At 49.1% G+C, this 20,409-nt stretch overlaps 1 protein-coding gene across 1 annotated transcript in view; it reads right to left on the bottom strand.

Annotated features, from left to right (window-relative positions):
* Nucleotides 1-219: 219 nt before the first annotated feature.
* ST8SIA2 (ST8 alpha-N-acetyl-neuraminide alpha-2,8-sialyltransferase 2) overlaps nucleotides 220-20,409 on the bottom strand; it is a 66,403-nt gene continuing 46,213 nt past the window's right edge. The window contains exons 6-8 of the mRNA XM_032593471.1: nucleotides 19,337-19,630; nucleotides 3,048-3,329; nucleotides 220-469 (exon numbers count right to left, since the gene is read on the bottom strand). Coding sequence (XP_032449362.1) covers nucleotides 220-469; nucleotides 3,048-3,329; nucleotides 19,337-19,630 — 826 coding nt within the window. The remainder of the gene's footprint in view (nucleotides 470-3,047; nucleotides 3,330-19,336; nucleotides 19,631-20,409) is intronic.

Below are 20,409 nucleotides of genomic sequence, written 5' to 3'. Positions count from 1 at the left end.
GACCGCTTCCCAAGGCTGGTAGTGATGGGAAGGGAGGGAAGAGGCCGCAGAAGCCGGGATGGGTGGTGTGTGCTGCTGGAAGGGAGGACAGAGGTGGCAGAGGAGTGGCTGGGGAAAATGTCACTGGTCAGAGGACAGAGGTCACTTCCTCCCAGAAATGGGAGGAAGGAGGGGAGCGGGGAGGAAAGAGAGCAGGAGATCTGGAGGAGAGATGGTGTTTTAGATGGCTCCATCAGCCAAGGAGGTGGCTGCTGGAGGGCGGTGGTCATCTGGGGACTTGAGGGGCATAGGGGTCTCGGGGGCTCCAGGGTGGGTGATGGCAGAGTACTGGGGACTAACGGCCAACAGGAGGTGACTGGAAGGGTCTCCTGCTCCGAGGATGGCCATGCCCACTGTCGTCACAAGGTGGTGGACCAGGTGGTAGGGACAGGATGCAGGCTGGGACTCGGGGCCACCCAGGCTAGCTGGCCTGTGCCAGAGGCTACGGTGTCACCTCAGTCAAACTGAACTTCTCTGAATGGGCAGAGGGGGCAGGCTGCCTCCTGACTGTGCGCCCAGCTGGAGGAGCAGGAGCTGGTGGGGGAGCCCAGGCCCCTGGAGCTTCTGCCATCAGTGGCCAGAGCATTTTGGTGGCGCAGGACCTGTGAGCTGGGGAACAGAAGGGTGTGGATGGTCCTGGCTCCCCAGCCCTTCTCTGGGGAGAAGCTGAGGACAGGTTCTCAGGGCTCCTTCTACTTCAACAGCCGCCACTGTCAGTTTAAAGGAGCCACGACAATGGGACAATATGGGACAATGGGGGACAATGCTCAATATGGGACAGAAGGAAAATCATCTCTTCCACGGAGCTCTGGCCGGTACACAGAGCGCGGGGCCAACCCCAGGACCTGGCATCCCAGCTTCCCTAGGACTCACCACTGGAACGTTCTGGAGTCCAAAGCCTTAGTTAATCCGCCGAGACCCAGGCAATTCTGCCTGTTCCCCAGGGCATTGCCAGCTTCAGACATTAAATGTCTTCCAGGGCCTTTGAGATCCTCAAGATGAAAGGCTCTGGAGAAGTGTAAAATATGATACTAATTACTTCCATTTCTTGTGAGGGAGTCCAACCACTCAGTTCCCACAGAGGCTGTTAGGGCTGTTGCTTTTTAAAATATTCATTTTATAATGCAAATCCCAAATCTCAGACTTCAAGCATCAACGGCAAGAACAACAAGGGAAGAAACACAGAGATGCAGGGTGGCAATCGTAGTCGCGGTTTGGAGCTGGGGTATCCACGTGTGGGGGTTGATGGTTCTGGGTACCCTCCCACAGCCTCTCCTTCCCCTCAGTCACGAATTTAGAGCCAACGTCCTGTTCTGAATTGCCGCTGATTAATTATGTCCGGTCTCATGCGCTTGGGAGCAGATCTGGGTTGCTTTTCTTAACTCCCTTCACCTTCGAGATAATGGTTTTTTACTTATCTTTCAAATATGTTTGAAAACACTGTTATTTATCAGGTGAGGGAATACATCTAACTAATCGGGCCGGCTGATGCTTGTCTATATGTGACCTCTGATTCTAGCCCCTAAGTGATTGGCATGGAGCCCAGATTTCCCCAGGGAGATCGTGTCCAGTATTTGGATACTGCATTTGGCTTTGGGTTAAAAAAAAAAAAAAAAAAAAAAAAAAGTCTTAACTATTAATCTTAATAGGGGGCGAGAAGGATCTTCGTGAAATTCTAAAATCATTGCCTCCGTGGGGGAGGGTGGGCCGGTGGGGGTCGAGGTGGAATTGGAACCGCTCCCTGCAGACTTGAAAGCCTCAGTGTTGGAGCTCAGCGCCGGCTAATGTGACCATCAGGATAGGAAGATGATAAGGAAGTGACATTGACACAGGCAGTCTGGCTGCACAGGCCCCCCGAGTGCATGATGCAGAAAGCAAACAGAGCAGTTACAGAGAAATGAAGCTGGGTGCTTAACGTTTTTTCAGGTCTCACGCTCTGGGGCTCTGTGAGGCACCCAGAAAGGCAATCATGTATATTTTAAAAAGGGTGACATTTATCTTGATGGTGCCCTTTCAAGCTTTTGCCATGGCTTCCCCGGTGGCAGAAGGGGACAGTCCGGTCCCTCCAGTGACATTCTAACAGAGCAGGAAGGGGGCTAACCCAGAGGGTGGAATCCCAGGGCCCCTTGCTCCTTGGTGGACTCTACTTGCCTTAAAGAACACCCACCAAACCACCACATTCTGGACACGCTTCTGCCTCACTGTGGGGCGGAGTGCTCCCCTGAGCAGGAGGTCTCAAATTTTGAAAAACGCAAGGCTCTTTAGTGTCATCTGCCTGCTCTGTCCAGGTCCTTGGTGGTTCTTGCAAAGCCAGAATATGCACTGACCATAGTTTCTTCTCTAGCCTTCCCTCCACAGCTGTGGAAGCCTGGCTGGGACAGGTGCGTCCACCGGGGATCATCCCTGGGAGAGTTAAACTCCAAGTTTGTGGAACAAGGCCCACGGCTCTGAAGCGGCTTCTGCTTCCCAGTGTCCCTATACTCCTCTGCCAGGCTGGACCCCTCAATCTCCTTCTCCTCTGTGAACAGCACCATTTTAGACTTGGGTCAAGATGTCCCTTCTGGGTCTTGGCTCACCCAGGATCCACATATCTCAGAGGCTTGGGGCAGCTGCCAACAGGTGGCTCTCCATCCATCCATGAGCCCAAAGATCTCTCCAATCCAGGAAGCAGTTTGTCATCCAAAGTCATGGGACTGGCTTCTTTTTCATGTCAAGTCCTTCTGCCCTTAAAGATGGACCGAGTCTCCATCTGGTTTGGGTGGGTTCTCCACACCTTCTTCCTGTGGCTTATCTGCCTAATGCTAGATGAACACCACACAGTTATAAATACTCAGGTCAATATATATATGCAGGTATAGATATATATATTCTGGTCACTGTTTTACACTTGAACAAAGAAAACCACTAGCCTGCTTGTTGTATGATTTGTACCACCCCGACTCCCATCTGCCTGTGGTGTAGCTGGCAGGAAATGTGAGCCACTGAGTCCCACGAGGTGCCCAGCTTACGTGGCCCCGTCACACTGGCCAACAGTCAGTTTCAAAGCCCCCTGCTCATGCAGGCTCTTGAGGGCCTTGAACTCCAAAGGCATGGTGTGGGGGCTGGCCTGGGAGGTGTAGCCATACTTGAGGCTGTCGTAATAGTGGTACTTGACGGGGTTCTGGTTCTGATCTAGTGGAAAGGGCCAGAAGCCATAGAGGTAGATCTGGTTGCAGAAACGTGTGGCCAGGGTGTACATCAAGAGACCGGTGGTGGGTCTTTTGATGTGGACTTTGTTGGTCAGCCAGTATCTGAAAAAAAAAAAAAAGAAAAAGTGAGAAGAGAAACAAAAAAGAAACGTGAGCTTGTGAATCACTTTTCCAGGAAGGGAACAATTTCTTTATTTTTTTAAGGTTTGAAATGTTAGATTTCCTTCCTTCCTTCCTTCCTTCCTTCCTTCCTTCCTTCCTTCCTTCCTTCCTTTCTTTCTTTCTTTCTTTCTTTCTTTCTTTCTTTCTTTCTTTCTTTCTTTCTTTCTTCCTTCCTTCCTCCCTCCCTCCCTTCCTTCCTTCCTTCTTTCCTTTCCTTCCTTCCTTCCTTTCCTTTCCTTTCCTTTCCTTTCCTTTCCTTTCCTTTCCTTCCTTTCCTTTCCTTTCCTTTCCTTTCCTTCCTTCCTCCCTCCTCCTTCCTTCCTTCCTTCCTTCCTTCCTTCCTTCCTTCCTTCCTTCTTTCCTTTCCTTTTCTTTCCTTCCTTCCTTCCTTCCTCCTTTCCTTTCTTTCTTCTTCCTTCCTTCCTTCCTTCCTTCCTTCCTTCCTTCCTTCCTTCCTTCCTTCCTTCCTTCCTTCCAAGTTAGTTAACATTCAGTGTAGTCTTAGCTTCAGGAGTAGATCCCAGCGATTCATCTCTTACATATGACACCCAGTGCTCATCCCAACAAGTGTCCTCCTCAATGCTCATCACCTATTTTCCCCACCCCCATCAACCCTCAGTTTGTTCTCTGTATTTAAGAATCTCTTGTGGTTTGCCTCCCTCTCCGTTTTTATCTTATTTTTCCTTCCCTTCCCATATGATCACCTGTTAAGTTTCTCAAATTCCACATATGATTGAAATCATGTGATACCTGTCTTTTTTTGACTGACTTATTTCGTTTAGCATAATACCCTCCAGTTCCATCCACATTGTTGCAAATGGCAAGATTTCATTCTTTTTCATCACTGAGTAGTACTCCATTGTATATATACACCACATCTTTATCCATCCATCAGTCAATGGACATTTGGATAGTTCCATAATTTGGCTATTGTTGAAAACGCTGCTATAAACATTGGGGTGCATGTGCCCCTTAGAATCAGCATTTTTGTATCCTTTGGATAAATTCCTAGTAGTGCAATTGCTGGGTAATAGGACAGTTTTATTTTTAATTTTTTGAGGAACCTCCATACTGTTTTCCAGAGTGGCTGCACCAGTTTGTATTCCCACCAATAGTACAAAAGGGTCCTAGGAAGGGGACAATTAAAAAAAATTTTTTTAATCTTATTTTTGAGAGAGAGACAGAGTATGAGCAGGGGAGGAGCAGAGAGAGACACACAGAAACCGAAGCAGGCTCCAGGCCCTGAGCTGTCAGCACAGAGCCCGATGCAGGGCTCGAACTCACAGACCTGAGATCATGATCTGAGCCGAAGTCGGACACTTAACCGACTGAGCCACCCAGGCGCCCCTCCTCTGTGGTTCTTCTGCTTGGTTTTCAAACTCACTGGGGTGTGTGGTATAACCTCTTTCTTTCTTGTAAAAGTTTGTCTTTACCCTAGGCTGAATCCCTTTACATGCAGTACATATGCTTCGGTGGAAAGACAGAATTCCTTACCACCGACTCCTCACGACCATGTGTCCACGCCAGACGCTGACTGTATTTTTCTGACCTCACACCCCATGTGCTCCACCTGCCATTGTGAGACACGTGCACTCCCCAGCCACAGTGCGGCTCCTGATGACACCTGAGCACAGTGATACGTGTGACTGTATAGTCACACACACCAACTGAATTCACGCCAGAAGTAAAAGTATGCCAGGCAGGACATTTACATGTTGCTGGAAGTTGAAACTGCTTCATTAGTCACAGTGGTTTTTAGCTAAAAGCTGGGTGAGCAGGGGGAAGATTTTCTTGAAGCTCAGGTATGCCCTGTCTTTTGCAAGTGGTTCTTTCTGCAGCCCCCAAAGGGAAACCCCAAGACATTCCAGAAAGTTAACCTTAAAATCCTTTTTTTTTTTTTGTGGGGGGGAGGAGGTATTAGCCGTTGGCTCAGACAAGCTTACAGATTCCTAATAACCCATATAATTTCAGTATATCAGGAATATTTGCTATAATGAAACCTATTTCCAGGACACCCCCCACCTCCCTTGGTCCATTCTGTCAGGGTGGGTGATTTGAATCTCCCCTTAGAGTTTGCCGGTGGAGGCTGTGGTCCCAGGTGGCCAGAATCAGAGCAAACATGATTCTCTGGAGCACCGTGTGCTCCGGGGGGAGGCGGGTACAGGCAACTGCTGTTATCTCATGAGCCTGTCACTTGAAGACCACTGTGCTTGGGTCTCTTGTTTCATCCTGTCTGGGCCGAGCAACTTCCCTGTGGCTGAATTTTTCAACCCAGAATCAGACAGGCAGAGAGCAAGACAATGGCTCCACTAACCACAAACACAACTGGGAAAAAATAGGGGGAAAACCTGTGTGGACATCGCGCAGACCTTCATCATTTCTTCCCTGCACGGCTGAGAAGCTTACTCCCAGCTGATACGTGGAGGTCATGGAGCCGGCTCAGGGCGGGCGCTTGGTGCTGAGGTCGAGGCTCACCAGAGAAGGTGTCCTTCCTTGTATGTTCAACGGGGCTGAGCTGAGCTTGGAAGGGCCCCGGGGGAGCGGGGGCAAAAGCAGGGAGAGTACAAGGAGGAGAAGAATCCCAGCAGAGTAGCAGCTGATGTTTGGATCGCCCCACACATCTTTAACAAAGCGCTCATTCACCTTGGCTTCACTACCTCTGATAACAGGGAGCTCTCCCACTCCTGTGCTAGCCTGTTGCATTTTTGGTTCTAACTCGATGGTTTCGACCTCGGCTGTCCACTGAATGGCCTGGAGCTTTAAGAGCACTGAACCTGAATGCAACCTCTAGGTGCAGACTGGACACTGGAAATTTTAAAACCTTCTCCAGTAGTTCAGATGTGCAGCCAAGGCTACAAAGCCCTGCTCTCACTGGTAGGTGGTTCTGCTAAGAGGAAGGTATATTTAGAGAAAAGAGGGGCAACGAGTGAGTCTGAAAGGAATAGTCGTAGAGTTTTAAAGACGATTGAGCCCAGAGAACTCATCTAGCCCGGCAGCCTGGCAGGGGATGTGACAGAGTGAGCTGGGAGCTGGGATGTGTGTAGAGAAAACCAGTGCCCACCCTCAGGCTTGCCAGTGATGGGACTGTGGCATCTAATAGGGCACTCAGTTTTACCATTGTCCAGTATGGTGGTGCTGAATTTTCTGATTTTTTTTCCCAAGAGTATCAGAGATCTGGATTTTTATGCAATTTCTCAAAGCCTTTAAATGTTGGCAACTAATTAAAAAAAACAAACAGGGGCTCCTGGGTGGTTCAGTTAAGCATTCAACTTCGGTTCAGGTGATGATCTCACAGTCCGTGGGTTCGAGCCTCGTGTCTGTCTAAGCACCGATTGCTCAGAGCCTGGAACCTGGTTCAGGTTCTGTGTCTCCTCTCTCTCCCCCTCCCCTGCTCACATACACTCTTTCTCTCTCTCTCAAAAAAATAAAATAAAAAGATCATGTGAGGCCCTATTGGGTGAGTCAACAGACTGTATCTGTGGGTAATCGATGGGTCTCCTAGATTGAACTTGACCTCTTCTTTCAGGTTCCAGGGGAAAACGCAGCAGTCCTAGATGTGCCTGAGAAAAGGTTAGATAGAGCTTAGATAAAACGCTGCTTCCCCACTCCTGGTTTTTGGGCCTCTTCCGCCCTAGGGTGATTCTGAGAGGGTCGAGGCCAGGACCGAGCTGGCCACAGAGGCTGTTGACCCTACCCAGGGGCGTGTGAGCCACTGCAGTGTCCCTGCACGAGAGCATAGCTCCATTTGCTCCCTGAGCAAATTGAAGCCCTAACACCGGCCACATGCCAGATTAAGGGATTTGTGGTTTGTTTATTTTCTGATTGTAAGACCTTTCGCCTGAGAAGGCTTTTGGATATGAATTTCTTTTCAGGACATCAGTGCTTTGCTCAGAGACGGGGAGGGAAGAGTTTGATCAGGAGGAGGTCTGAGGTTACACAGACACATGCTCTGCCCTCCCTTGCAGATGTGACTTTCATCCCCACGTCTCCTTGGTGAACACTGTCTTTCCCCTCCCCTCGCCGCCCCCCTCCCCCAAACTAACCACATGAATCACATCTTCCTGGAAATGTTCTCTTTGTTCCATTCCTTCCCAGTTCCTACTGAGGTAATCGCTTCCACCTATTATGAACGTTGCTCCTGCTTCTCCTGTGGTGCTTATCAATCTGGCCTGATAATTCGCTAGTGTATGGGTTGGTCTCCCCCCCCTAAACAGTGCTGGAATTTCCTCGAGAGCAGAGGCTGTGCCTTATACTCCTGGTAGGAGCTCCAGAGGCACCTGGCTCATTGCAAGGGGCAGCCAGGGCACTGTGGTGAGGACAGCAGCACTCAACAAACACTCCATGTGGCCTCCTACATCTCCCAGTATCCCTTGCAATTGGACAGGAGTCATGTGACCAGCTTTTGCCAATAGGCTGTGACAAGAAATGTGTCCCTTGGGGGCCAATGTTTCTTTTTTTTTTAATTTTTAAAAAATATTTATTTATTTTTGAGAGAGAGAAACAGAGTGCGAGCAGTGGAGGGACAGACAGAGAGGGAGACACAGAATCTGAAGCAGGCTCCAGGCTCTGAGCTGTCAGCACAGAGCCCGAAGTGGAACTCGAACTCACAAACTGCGAGATCATGACCTGAGCTGATGTCAGACACTCAACCGACTAAGCCACCCAGGCGCCCCAGGGCCAATGTTTCTTAAGAGCTGGCCCTCCCTTCTTCTCTTCTGCCTTGGAGAACCTCAAAGCCTCTCATAAAGACGGTGTCAGCCTAAGAAGGAAGAATCCTAGATCCCTGAATCACTGGCTGGAAGAGGCTGGGAGCCGACCTGCACCACACCTTGCACGAATGAGCAATGAGCTTCAGTTGTGCTAAACCATGAAGGGTCTGGGGGTTGTTACTGTAGCACAGCCTAGAACCACTATTATCCTGGCTTCCATTGTGCTCAGCAAACGTTTGACTCAAATGGAACTGGAAAATACAAAGAAGTCAAAAAGCAGAAAGGGGGAAGCCCAGCAGCGCACACGGCCTTGTACTTGTGGCTGGTGGGGCCGGAGATGCCTGCCCTCTCGGGTCTGCTGCCAGCCTTTCCACCGAGAGTCAATCACTGGGGAAGGTGTTAACAGCAAAGGAGGCTCCAGATTGAATCGAGAGCTCAGGGGCACGGAGGGACCCACTTAATTCCCATCCTGCAGCCATGGGTAAACAAGAACACTCCTGAGCGATGTCTGACAGGGACACGGGGGTGCCGTTTAATGAGCAGCTTGTAATAGAAGCTGGCTGAGTCATGTGGGAACAAATCACCCTTGATTTCCTTTCTATCTCCTCAGCCGCTCTGGCCAATTTAGAGACTGTGTGTGTGGCCGACTTGTACACTATTTCCTTCCTTAGGATAACAGCTGGGTGTTAAAACACAAACTAATTAATTTTGCCTTCCCAAATGAGGTTAGCTGGGTGCATCCGGGATGTTGTATTGACAATGCACCTTTAATATCCCAGTCTTGAGATTTTAATTAGAAGGCAAAGTAATCTCAAAGAAGGCAGTAATTATTTTTCAAATTGGTTACCCCAATTGCCAAGACGATTAAGCGCCGTATTTTATGAGCATGGACAGCAATAGATGAGGATTGCCAAAATCATCTCCAAAGCACATTTGTCCTTCTTCCTGGCTCCCTGGGCTCGGGATGTGGCAAACGCAATGGTTGCCACTGTTGGAAAAAGACACCAAAAGGGCTTTCTCTAAGACACTAAAAGCACTTTGTGGGACATAGCTCATGTTGTCCTTAAGGAGCAGGAATGCCTTACAGGTAGTTACCATGGGACACTTGGTGTCACTTTGTGCAAGGCCAGCAGCAAAATAGGGGACAAGACCCTCAGACTCCTGGTCTCCCATTATGCACATCAACAGCTTGGGCCCTGATCTGAGGGCCCACAGCTGTTTTTTCTGACCACAGCCCTCTGCGTAGGGCTCTGGTATCCTGGGGAACATCTCAGGATGAGGCTGCCCAGCTTTGTGACGATGGAGAGCTGGGGATTTTGTCTCAAAATCTGGAAGGGGGGCAGTGCAGAGCTAAGTCCCGTGGATGGTTGAGGCCCATTCCTGGTCCTCAGGCCTCCGTGCTTACCCAAGCCAATGCTCTTCAGTCGAGTCAGCAAGGTTAACCTCAAGTATGACCATGCCACCAAAAACTCCCCAGTGACTCTCGGAGTCCCCGGGAGAATGTCCAGTGGCCTCAGCCAGGCTTGTGAAGCCCTCGTGAGCTGGGCCTGAAATCCCTCCTGCCACCTGGCATACACAGCCACGTGGCTACAAGGTACTTCTTGGTTTCTAGCAGGACATCACCACCTCCCAGTTCTCCTGGCTGGCAATTCCTTCGTATGGTCTCAGCTTCGATGTCACTTCCCGGACCTCCCCAGATGGGTCTGTGCCTGTGTGCTGTTCTTTCCCTAGCAGAGCGCTTATCACCCTATGCTATAATTATTCATTTACTTGTCTTTCTCCTCCCCTACAATTAAAAATTCTGTGAGCAAGTGGACTGACTTCCTGCTTCTTTATGACCCCAGATCCTAGCATAGCTCACGCACAAAGTGGGTGAATCACAAATCTTTATTCAATGAAGCAATGAGTGGAAACGAGCAAGCAGAGGCCAGTGATTCCCTGTGGGGGCACTGGTCAGAGAAGTGAAGGAGGCTGGCCTTACCATAGACCCTTCTAGGCAGCCACCAGGTCTGCACATGAGAGAGGCACGCCAACGGTATGGTGCCAAAAAACATGAGGAAAAATCACGATGCTGATCCCTTCAGGGCTTCCTCCTGCTACAGGGAGGGCCCCTTGGGGAGTCAAGAGACTGTCGCTCATGCACAGGGATCACCCTTTGGCCCAGCAGGGACAGAAAGACCACCTCTTGGGGGCTGAAAACTTGTGGTTGGATCCTGGAGGTTAAACTGACACCACTCCAGACAGGAAAAAAAAATAATAATTAACCTCATTCATAACTAAAGGAATCCAATTTCACACAACAGTCAGATGCCATTTTCCGCTGGATTGGAAACATAACAAATGTTGATAATATACAACGTTGGCAAGGTTATGGAAAAACAGGAATTTTCAATAATTGTAGGTGGGAGTGAAAATTGGTACCTACCTCTAGTGAGGGCAATTTGGTAACCTCTATACAAACTAACAATACCCACATTCATCTCTTTTTAGCGATGGCACATCTAACGAGCAAGCCTATACGTGCATGTATGTGTGCAGGTGTCAGTATAAGATGATCACTGTAGCAGTGGTTATACTAGGACAAGATTGGAAAAACCCACGATGACCACCAATGGCTTCTGCTCACAGAAATTATTGGCCAGACACTGTAAAGGAGAGCTAGGTGCTGTGTACTGATGTGGAACGATTTCCAGAATATATTAAGGTATGGTACTTAAAAAACGCTCCTTTTTGTTTAAAAGTGGCTATTTCTGGAGGAGTATACACAGAAAACCAGTTTAACAGGCTGCCTCTGTGGAGGAAGGCTTGCTTGCTTTTCACTTTAAATCCTTTTAGACTGTTTGGATTTTTCTTTTTACTATGTGCATTTGCTATTTAAAAAATAGAGAGACAGTCTATGAAAAATGACTTAATACCGCAGACCTCTCTCCTTTTCTCCATGTAACGCCGTCATGGAATATACACTCCACGTCCCTGGAGGAGACTGGAACCCGGCTCCTGGACTGGCCCTAGGGACACGTTCTTGGGACTGAGACGGGCATGTGTGGGAGGGGCCACCTCCCAACTGCGCTGGTCTTGCCTCTTATTCTCTGCACCAGGCTTGCTCTCTCACGCATCCAACCTCAGGCTTCTCCAGGCTGCCAGGCAGCAGTGCCCGCTCTGAAGATCTGCTCCAGCCCTGGCTGGGATGCCCGCTGGATCACTGCCATCCTACGGCCTACGTTCAGCACTTTTGGTGCCCAATTAAGCATCAATTCACAGGCTTCCTCTGCACCAGGCCCACGGTTGGGCAGCTAAACGGGCCAGGCAGCAGGCTGCTTTCCTGCCCGAGGGCCACCCTCTCAGTGGGTCACAGGCTTCCGAATTGTTGTCATTGAATCTGAGCCATTCACTACCAGCTGCGGACCAGAGTGTTCCCCATCCTGCAGCCACGTTCAGCTGCCTGGGTGTCCTTCCGCTGGGTTGCTCATCTCCCTTGTCAGCAGCCAGCCGGGGCACTGTGCCACCTGCAGTGTGGCAGAGCCAGAAGCCCTCTGGAAGAGCTGTTCAGTCAGGGGCAGGGCCAGTATGAAGAGTCAAGGGCAGGCTTTCTTAGCACCAGGCTGCCCCCTCCCTGCAAAGCCGCTGCCCAAGGACTACCTCAGATGGGCAAGCATCTGCAGAGTAGCCAGTGGTTAGAGACTCTCCTGGCACAGGTGCAATGAATCAAAGACTCTGAATGGAAAAAGTGACCATCTAGCCCAACTGTTGTGGGCTGAAATATGTTCCCTCAAAATTCGTCTGTGGAAGTCAACCTCAGAATGTGACGTCATCTGGAGATAAGGGTCTTTACAGAGGTAATGAAGTTAAAATGAGGTAATTAGGGTGGCCCTTATTCCAATGCAATGGATGTCATAATACGCAGGGGGGATTTGGAGATACACAGGCACACAGGGAGAATGATGGAGCTGGTCCTCCACAAGAGAGAGGCCTGGGACAGATTCTTCCCTCAGAGCTCTTGGAAGGACTTCCAGTTTGCATATCTGTGAGACAATAATTTCCTGTTGTCAATTTAGGTCACTCGGCCTGTGGTCCTTTGTTATAGCAGTCCTCACAAACTAATACACTAACTCTGCCTGATGCAGGTTTCCCAAGTCATGGCCCACCAAGAGGCATTCACTGCTGCCTGAACAAGAGGCAACCAAGCTCATTTCAGATGACCTTTATTTGTTGGAATGTTCTTCCCAGTGTCCAGATGAAACCTGACTCCCTGTATATCCCTTCTCAACCCTAGTTCTACACCTAGAGCCTCACAGGCCAAATCCTTGAGCCCCTCAAGGGCAAAATCCTTGCTTCATTGACTTTTGTGTTCCCCCAGGACAGGCCTGGAGCCTTCTGGGAGCCTATAAATACTTGTTAATCGGAGAAAGATTGTTCTCATGCTCTTTGGAGACTTCTCTGTCTAAAGCTTTCAACTTTCGAACTTCTCTGCCACCGTGGTCCTTCTCATGCCTGGGCCTGGGACCTAAAACATCTCCAAGTGGGATTTGACCAAAGTCATTGATGACTCCCAGACTCTCGAAATGTTATACATTTTGTATAAGATCTAAGATTTTAGATTATACGGTTGTTTAGAACTTGAGTACAGAATCTCGCATTTATCCATATTAAATTCCTCCCTCTTAGACTGACTGATTGTTTCAGCCCATCAAAAGAAGTGTGGATTCAACTCTGAGCCCCAAATATTAGGAACGTCCCAAAAGTCACGTCTTCTGTGCATTGGCTAAGGAGACAACTGATGCCTTCATCTAAGCCATTGGTAAAAATGGGGATAGTTGGCAGGATGGGAGGCTGGTGGAATGTTCTTAGAGATCCCCATGAAATCAACCTTTAATTAATTAGTGTCTTTTGGGTGTCAGTGGTCAACAGACAGTGGTCAGCCTATCTGTCAAGGACATGAGAGGAGGGATGGCAGTGGAAGAGTAGAGACAACTGAAGCCTATACACATGGGTTCTAGTCCCACCGCTCCTCATCTGAGTGACCTGGGGCGATCCACTTAGCATTTCTGAGCCTGTTTCCTTGTGAGGAAAATGGGGATGAAAATAGCGTGTATCTTACAAGGCTTCTCTGAGAAGAGAGTTAACATTTGCTCCCTTTTACTCCTTGAACCATCCATCAGATCGCAGTTCTTTCTCCATGCTGCTCAAGAAATACTTTGTCAAAGTATTGATCCTGGCTCTACCTGTCTACCATCCTCCTTGGAAAAGCAGAGCAGGACAGTGTGCCCTGGCATCGTCCAGTGAGCACAACTGCTCTCGGTGTTTACTTCTTCAGGTGTTCATGAGCCATTGATTGCACTGCTGACCTTTTTAAAATTCTGGCTTAGGGTTGACAACAAGCCCAGTGGAGTCCATATTTCACCCATGTTTAGAAAATTGGGGCAAGGATGGGCTGTTCCAGACTGTCCTTTTCCAATTTTTGTATGATTTGGAGAAGATCACAGCCAGCTTCTCAGTGGTCTTAGTGTACGATTTCTCCCGGGATGTTAATTGGTCTCGGTTTTGTTGAGAGTAGAGGTTCTCAAACTTACGCCATGCATTGGAATCACCTACTGGGTTTGTTAAAATGCAGATTTCTTGGCCCCAGTCCTACAGTTTCTGATTCAGTAAGCCCGGTTGGGTCCGAGAATTTGCATTTCTAACAGGTACCCAGGTGATGCTGATATTGCTGGTCTGGGGACCATGTTGAGAACCACTGGTTTCAAGCAGTTGGGTGGCATTGTAAGTAATGACACCAAAGGCTTTGTTACACTATCCACAGCTCTTCTTTGCTGAGAAGACAGATGTAGAAGAGAAATCAAGAGTCCAGTTTCCCTCTGTCTTTTGTAGCCTCTGCACCACCTGCCCTTATCTTTTTGGTTTTCCTTACTTGAAACATAAGATGCCCTTTCTGTTGTTCTTATTATTTTCTTAAGCTCAAACTCAGGCTTTGGCCTTCCTGACATTATTCTTCTAGGGCCTCTGTCATTATTCCCTGGTTATTGTAATGGGGCAAATGGATCGGGGGCGGGCGGGGGGGGGGGGGGGTGATCCGGAGCAAGGGAGGAGTCCTGAATCTGTCTCTTGCCAGCCATGGGACCTTATACAAGTTGCTTACCACCCGAGGCTCAATTTTCTTATCTTTAAAATAGGATATTTGTAGTAGCTCTCTCATTACGTGACACAATGCTTAGCACGGTGTCTGGCACAGAAGTGTTAGGGATGGTTACTTGTGGCCCTTGTCTCTTTTCCTACATGTCCTTCTTAAATCTGAGCTCACTGGGGACCTGTTGACCAGTCGCCAGATGCTCTCTGAGTATCAGCACTGTGCAGCAGGAAGTGGCATCACCCTGGCCTCAAGGCACTTACACCTGAAACAATTAGTGACCAGAAGCAGGTTAATAATCACAAATGTGTACTAGGAGATTGTTGAACCAGGGAAACTGAAACCATGGTCATTTGGTCTCTTGACATGGCTCTACCATGTGCCAGGTGTTAGTGCCGGATGGACTTAACACCAGCCGCATTGGCTCTAGAAGTGATTTATATACATGATTTCATGTGGTCCTCACAATAAGCCTATTGGCGGTTACTAGAGCATCCCACAATTTTTTCCCCATGAATGGATGGACTGCGGACACTAAACCAGCCCTGGGAGCACAGTGACTTGCATGTGGACATATCTGGGCATTGCAAGCCACCCAACAGCCAAATGAATGAGGGAGGGCAAAGACCAAGGTGAGGTCAAGGGGCAAACGACACTGAGAGCCTCAACAGAGGGTTCCACAAGACTGTGTCAAGCCTCAGGTGCCAGCGGGTGTTTGGTGGGACCCTGAGGTATTCTCACCTTTTGGTGCATCGTACCTGGTGGGAAAGTTGCCCCATACTCAGAACTGCCCTGTGCACTGCGCTCATATATGCTGCTGCCCACTGTGGTCTCCTAACATCGCTTCCCCAGTGCGGCAGTGCCCGGCCCACTGAGCTCACTGGACCCCCAATCCAGACCGGGCTGGGTGTAAATTTGCTGCATCTCATGCACTGGCTAGAGTGGGGTGATGTGCTTGAGTGCCTGGCTGTGCCTCTCACTGGCTGGGTGGTCTCCCACAAATCACCCAACCCATCTAGGCATTGACTTCCTCATTTGAAGAACGAAGACGCTAGGATGACTCAAAGTTCATTCCCACTTGACATTCCCACCAGCAGGGCACAAGGATTCCGATTTCTTCACATCCTCACTGACACTTGCTATTTCCCACTTTTTCGATAGCCATCATCCTAGTGGGTGTAGAGTGGTACCTCACTGTGGTTTCGTGTTTTCCCAATGACTAGTGATGTTGAGCATCTTTTCATGTGCTTTTTGGCCATCTGGACATCTGCTCTGTAGAAATGTCTATCCAAATCATTTTTAAATTGGGTTGTTTGATTTATTTATGTTGCTGAATTGTAGGAGTTCCATGTGTACTCCGGATACTAATCCCTTATCAGATATGTGATTTTCTCCCATTTATTTTCCCATTTATGTGATTTTCTCCCAAATATTTTCTCCCATTCTGTGGGTGGATTTTTTTTTTCACTCTTTTAATATATTGGCTTTTTGGTGCAGAAGAAGTTTTAATTTTGATGAAGTCCCTTTTATCTGTTTTTTCTTTTGTTGCCTGTGTTTTTGGTGTCATTCTTAAGAAGCCGTGGCTTAACCTAAGGTCATAAGGATTTTCCCCTACGTTTTCCTCTAATAGCCACTTTCTTATAATTGTACACTTAAAAGCGGCTAACATGGGCTACTATATAAAAAAACAAACAAACATAACAAGTGTTATCAGGGATGTGGGAAAATTCAATGACAAATGTCAGTGAAAATGTGGAGAAACCGAGACCCTTGGGCACTGCTGGTGGATTGTAAAATGGTGCAGCTACTATGGAGAACAGTGTGGAGGTTCTTTAAAAAATTAAAAACAGAACTACCATACGATCCAGCAATTCTACTTGGGTATGTAGCTGAAAGAATCAAAAGCAGGGTCTTGGGGCGCCTGAGTGGCTCAGTTGGTTCAGCAACTGACTTTGGCTCAGGTCACAATCTCCCAGTTTGTGGGATCAAGCTCTGAGCTGGGTTGTGTGCTGACGGCATAGAGCCTGCTTCAGATTCTCTGCCTCCCTCACTCTCTGCCCCTCCCCTGCTCTCTCTCTCTCTCTCTCTTTCAAGAATAAACAAAACAAACATTAAAAAAAAAGAAAGCAGGGTCTTGAAGAGAGAGCACACCTATGTTCATAATAGCACTACTCAACAATTGTCAAGAAGTGAAAGAAAATTGAATGTCCTTTGAAGGGTGAATGGACAAACAGAATATTACTCAGTCTTCAAAAGGAAGCACATTCTGACATATGCTACAGTATGGGTGAACCTTGAGGACATTATGTTAAGTGAAAATGAGTCAGTCACAGCAAGGCAACTGCTGTGCACGAATCTACTTGTAGGAAGTATATAAAGTAGCCAAATTCATGGCAAGTGAAGTAGAAAGTGGTACCAGGGGCTGGAGGGATTGGAGAAAAGGGGACTTGTTGTTTCATAGGTACAGAGTTTCAGATTTGCAAGATGAAAAACTTCTGGAGATCTGTTTCCCAACAGTGTCCATATACTTAATGCTACTGAGCTGCCCGGTTAAAACTGGTTAAAGTAGTAAATATTATGTTGTATATATTTTATCACAATGAAAATGTTTATCCCCTCCCACCTCATAAACAGAATTTAATTACAGATTTTTAAAAAAGGAACAAGATTATCCTGTGAACTAGTTTATACTGGAACTTTGAGGTGAAGAACTCCCGACAGGTGACTCTGACTTCATCCATCACTGTACTGCAGGATCCTTTATCAAAATTGAGCCTAATATGGCTCCTTCCTGTGGTTTCACCTTCTGGTCCTACTTCTCCTTCTTCCTTTTAAATATGGTCTTTTTTTTTTTTTTTAAGTTTGCTTATTTGAGAGAGAGAGAGAGAGAGAGAGAGAGAGAGAATGAGCAGGGAGGGGCAGAGACAGAGGGGGACAGAGGATCTGAAGCAGCTCTGCACTGACATCACAGAGCCCGATGCAGGGCTCAAACTCAGGAACTGCGAGATCATGACCTGAGCCAAAGTTGAATGCTTAACCGACTGAGCCACCCAGGCGCCCCCTAACTTCTACCTCTTAAGTCTATAGGTCAAGTCTAATCCCTTGGTGGGTGGTTGGTGGCAGCTGGCATGGTGGCAGGAGCTATGGTTGACTGACTGTGTGTCTCCTTCGTCAGCACAGGACACACACTCAGATGTAGGAAGTGTTCCCCAGCGAAGGGACAGAAAAAACAGGGCTCAGGCAGACAATGGGCCTCTTCAACCGCATGAGTAGCGGAGCCGGGATTTGAAGCCAGGGCTCCCTAACTCCAAAGCCCACAATTTTCATGCTAGACGGGTCTGCCTCTGGGCCAGGTTCCTCCTCAGCCATCTTTTCTGTGATCCCTTGGTCTTTTCTCCTGTGGCTTTTTTCCACGTGCCCCCCGCCCCCACCAGCCCACTCCTCCTCTTGAAGCAAACCCCAGGTAAATTCCCACCAAGTCCAAGGCAAGCCCTCCCTCTCACTACAGATGCTGCCCACCTTTCCTGTAACGCCCTCCTGGACCCCAGACCCCACAGAGGGAGAGGCTCATTGGCAGAAATCCATTCCAAGGCCCCTGAAGCCCTCTCCGCCCCCCGCCCCCCACCTCTTTTTCTTGCTAAAAGCAGAAGGCTGCCCTGTTCTCTCTCCTGCAGGATTTCCTCCCGGGAGTTGCTGCAAGAGAAAATGTTGCCATCCCAGGATTAACAGCCTGTTTGTTTAAAGGGCCTATTACTGGTGCTTAATGCTATTTTGACAGATGAAAGTGAGTCAATTATAGCTGGAAATAGCTCTGGCTGTGTACGTCTCTTCCAGGTAGTGGCCCATTCCCTGTCTAAGGGACTGTTTCTCTTTACCAAGGGGCAGTCCTTCTTCTTTTCTTATCCCGTCTGACCTCCAAACCATGCAAAGAATTTCTTCCTTCCAGGAAGAGGCAACATTTAAGGCCTGGAACCTAAATCCAAGAGATGGGGGCTTCTGGGGGCAAGACCCACGCTGTGACAGGGGTGAAGTGGATGCTGAAGGAAGGCCTGACAGGTGAACCTCCAGGATAAGGGATGTGGCCCCAGTGAGCCCTGTGTCCATCAGGAGTCACTCTGCTCCATCAGCCACGAGCATGGCTGCCTCTTACTGAATGTCTCTTTAGGCCTTTTTGGGGGGCAATGGGTTTCTGTGTTGACACCCACCCTAAAGAGACCAGAGCTGGTCACAGGCTTGGGTGCCTCAGGGGTCACCTTGGTGAGGACAGCAAGAGTCCTTTGATTGGCTAGAGAGTTTCCCAGGGTCACACTGAGTTATGCTCAGGCCCCAGTAAAGAGCATTTCAATTTCACAGGGGGTCTGTACAAGGGGCTCGCTTATGCCCAGGGCAGGACAGTGAACTTCCTGCCACGTGACTGGATGGGCATCTGGTTGTAGGGCCTGACTCAAGCTGCAAGGTCAGGAGTGTGCAGGGGCATGTTTGTAACAGGCATCTCAAGCTTAATATGCCCCAAATCCTTCTTCCTCAATACCCCCAGGCATGCATGGGGTTCTCCCCAGCTCTCCACTCACAGAAAATGGTGCCACTGTCCACCCACCTGCTCAAGCTCTAATCCTAACTGCCATCCTGGATGTTTCTCTTTCTCACACCCTGGAAGTCCTTAAGCAGAACCCACCAGAAAATCCTGCTGCCTCTCCTCCAAAGTATTCAGCAAATCTGAGCCAACTGTTGCCTATCTGCCAGCACTGTCCCAGTCAAAGCCACAGTCAGCCCCAACCCAAACTATTGCAAGAGCTTCCAACACATGTTCCTCCTTCCATCCTTGCCCTTCATGGTTTGTCACTCGCACAGCAGCAAGGGGAGGACCGTTCTCAACACAGCTCTCCAGGCCGGCACTACCGATTGGTCAAAACTGGCATGCCAGATGGAACCCACCTGCCAGCGCCCCTCCTTCCTCCAGGTGGGAAGGCTCAGAAAGGCCGGGGACGTGCTGAGGTCACACAACCAGTGAGGGGGGTAAGCTGGAACGGAAATGCATCTGGGAAAGGAGTATTGCCCACCAAGCACCCGTCATACTCGGTGACGGCCCCCACCCCCAGGGAGAGGCCGCTCACCCGCGGACGGCGTGCAGCAGGCGCAGAGAGGGGTATGCAGTTCGCACGTTGACGCGGTGCTTCAGGATGAGCTCGTTGACCCACTCAACGCGCTCCTTGCCGCCCCTGGCCATGAAGGCGGGAATCCACAGGATGCTGCCGTTGAGACTGTGCAGTCGCTGCAGCAACTTCTCCCGCCAAGTGGCGTTGACCAAGTCCTCAAAGGCCCGTTGGATGACGGAGGGGTTCATGGTCACCAGGTCTGTCTTGAGCCCCACATCCCGGGCATATTCCTGCACGGGGGCCAGGTTGCACCTGCCAGGGAGAAAAGCATCATGGTCCTTTGGGGCAAGATGAGACGCTGTTGCTTGTATTTCATTTTGTCCAACCTTTGCCTCCCCTCACCTCTTCCTCATCCCCCAAGACCCAGGGCATCTTCCAGCACCCACCCGCCCCTCCTGTCACCCGTGCTCCTTCTTCCCTGCCACACGTATTTGCTAGGCTCTTACCACACACATACAACTTTGCTGGTCCCTGGGGCTGTACAGTGCCTGCCTTCTGGAGTTGAGGATGTAGCAGAGGAAGGAGGCAAGTAAGCCACCCTAAGCTCACAAGATGACCATGCTATTGCAGGTGTGACCTGGCCACGTTAGGTAACAGTGAGGGCTCTGAAGGCACACTCCTGCTTCTTACCTGTGTGATTCTGGGCAACCTGCTCAACCTCTCTGTGCTTCCTAAGAGCTTTCCCTACAGCTAAGGAATATGCCCAACGGGTTCTTTAGCTATGATAGAGATTGCAACAGCACCCCATTCCAGGGATTAAAGGAGTCATTGCATATTGAGTACTTAGGACCTGTTGGACCACACCAAGATCTCAGTAAATGCAAACTATTGGCCTATTAATATTCCCATATTAATATGGGAAGGAGGAATGTTTGGTCGTGTTCCCAGAGGTGGTGACCACTGAGAGAAATCTAGAAGGATGGGTGAGCATTAGTCCATTTGTGGATGAGGCAGTTAGAAGAGTGTTTTTCCAGCTTGCCCGAGCAGAGGAATCACTTCAGGCAGTAGTTAAAAATACGGATTCACTGTGT

This window comes from Lynx canadensis, chromosome B3, assembly GCF_007474595.2.
Source record: "Lynx canadensis isolate LIC74 chromosome B3, mLynCan4.pri.v2, whole genome shotgun sequence".
NCBI lineage: Eukaryota > Metazoa > Chordata > Mammalia > Carnivora > Felidae > Lynx > Lynx canadensis.
This window is presented reverse-complemented; position numbering and strand designations above follow the sequence as displayed.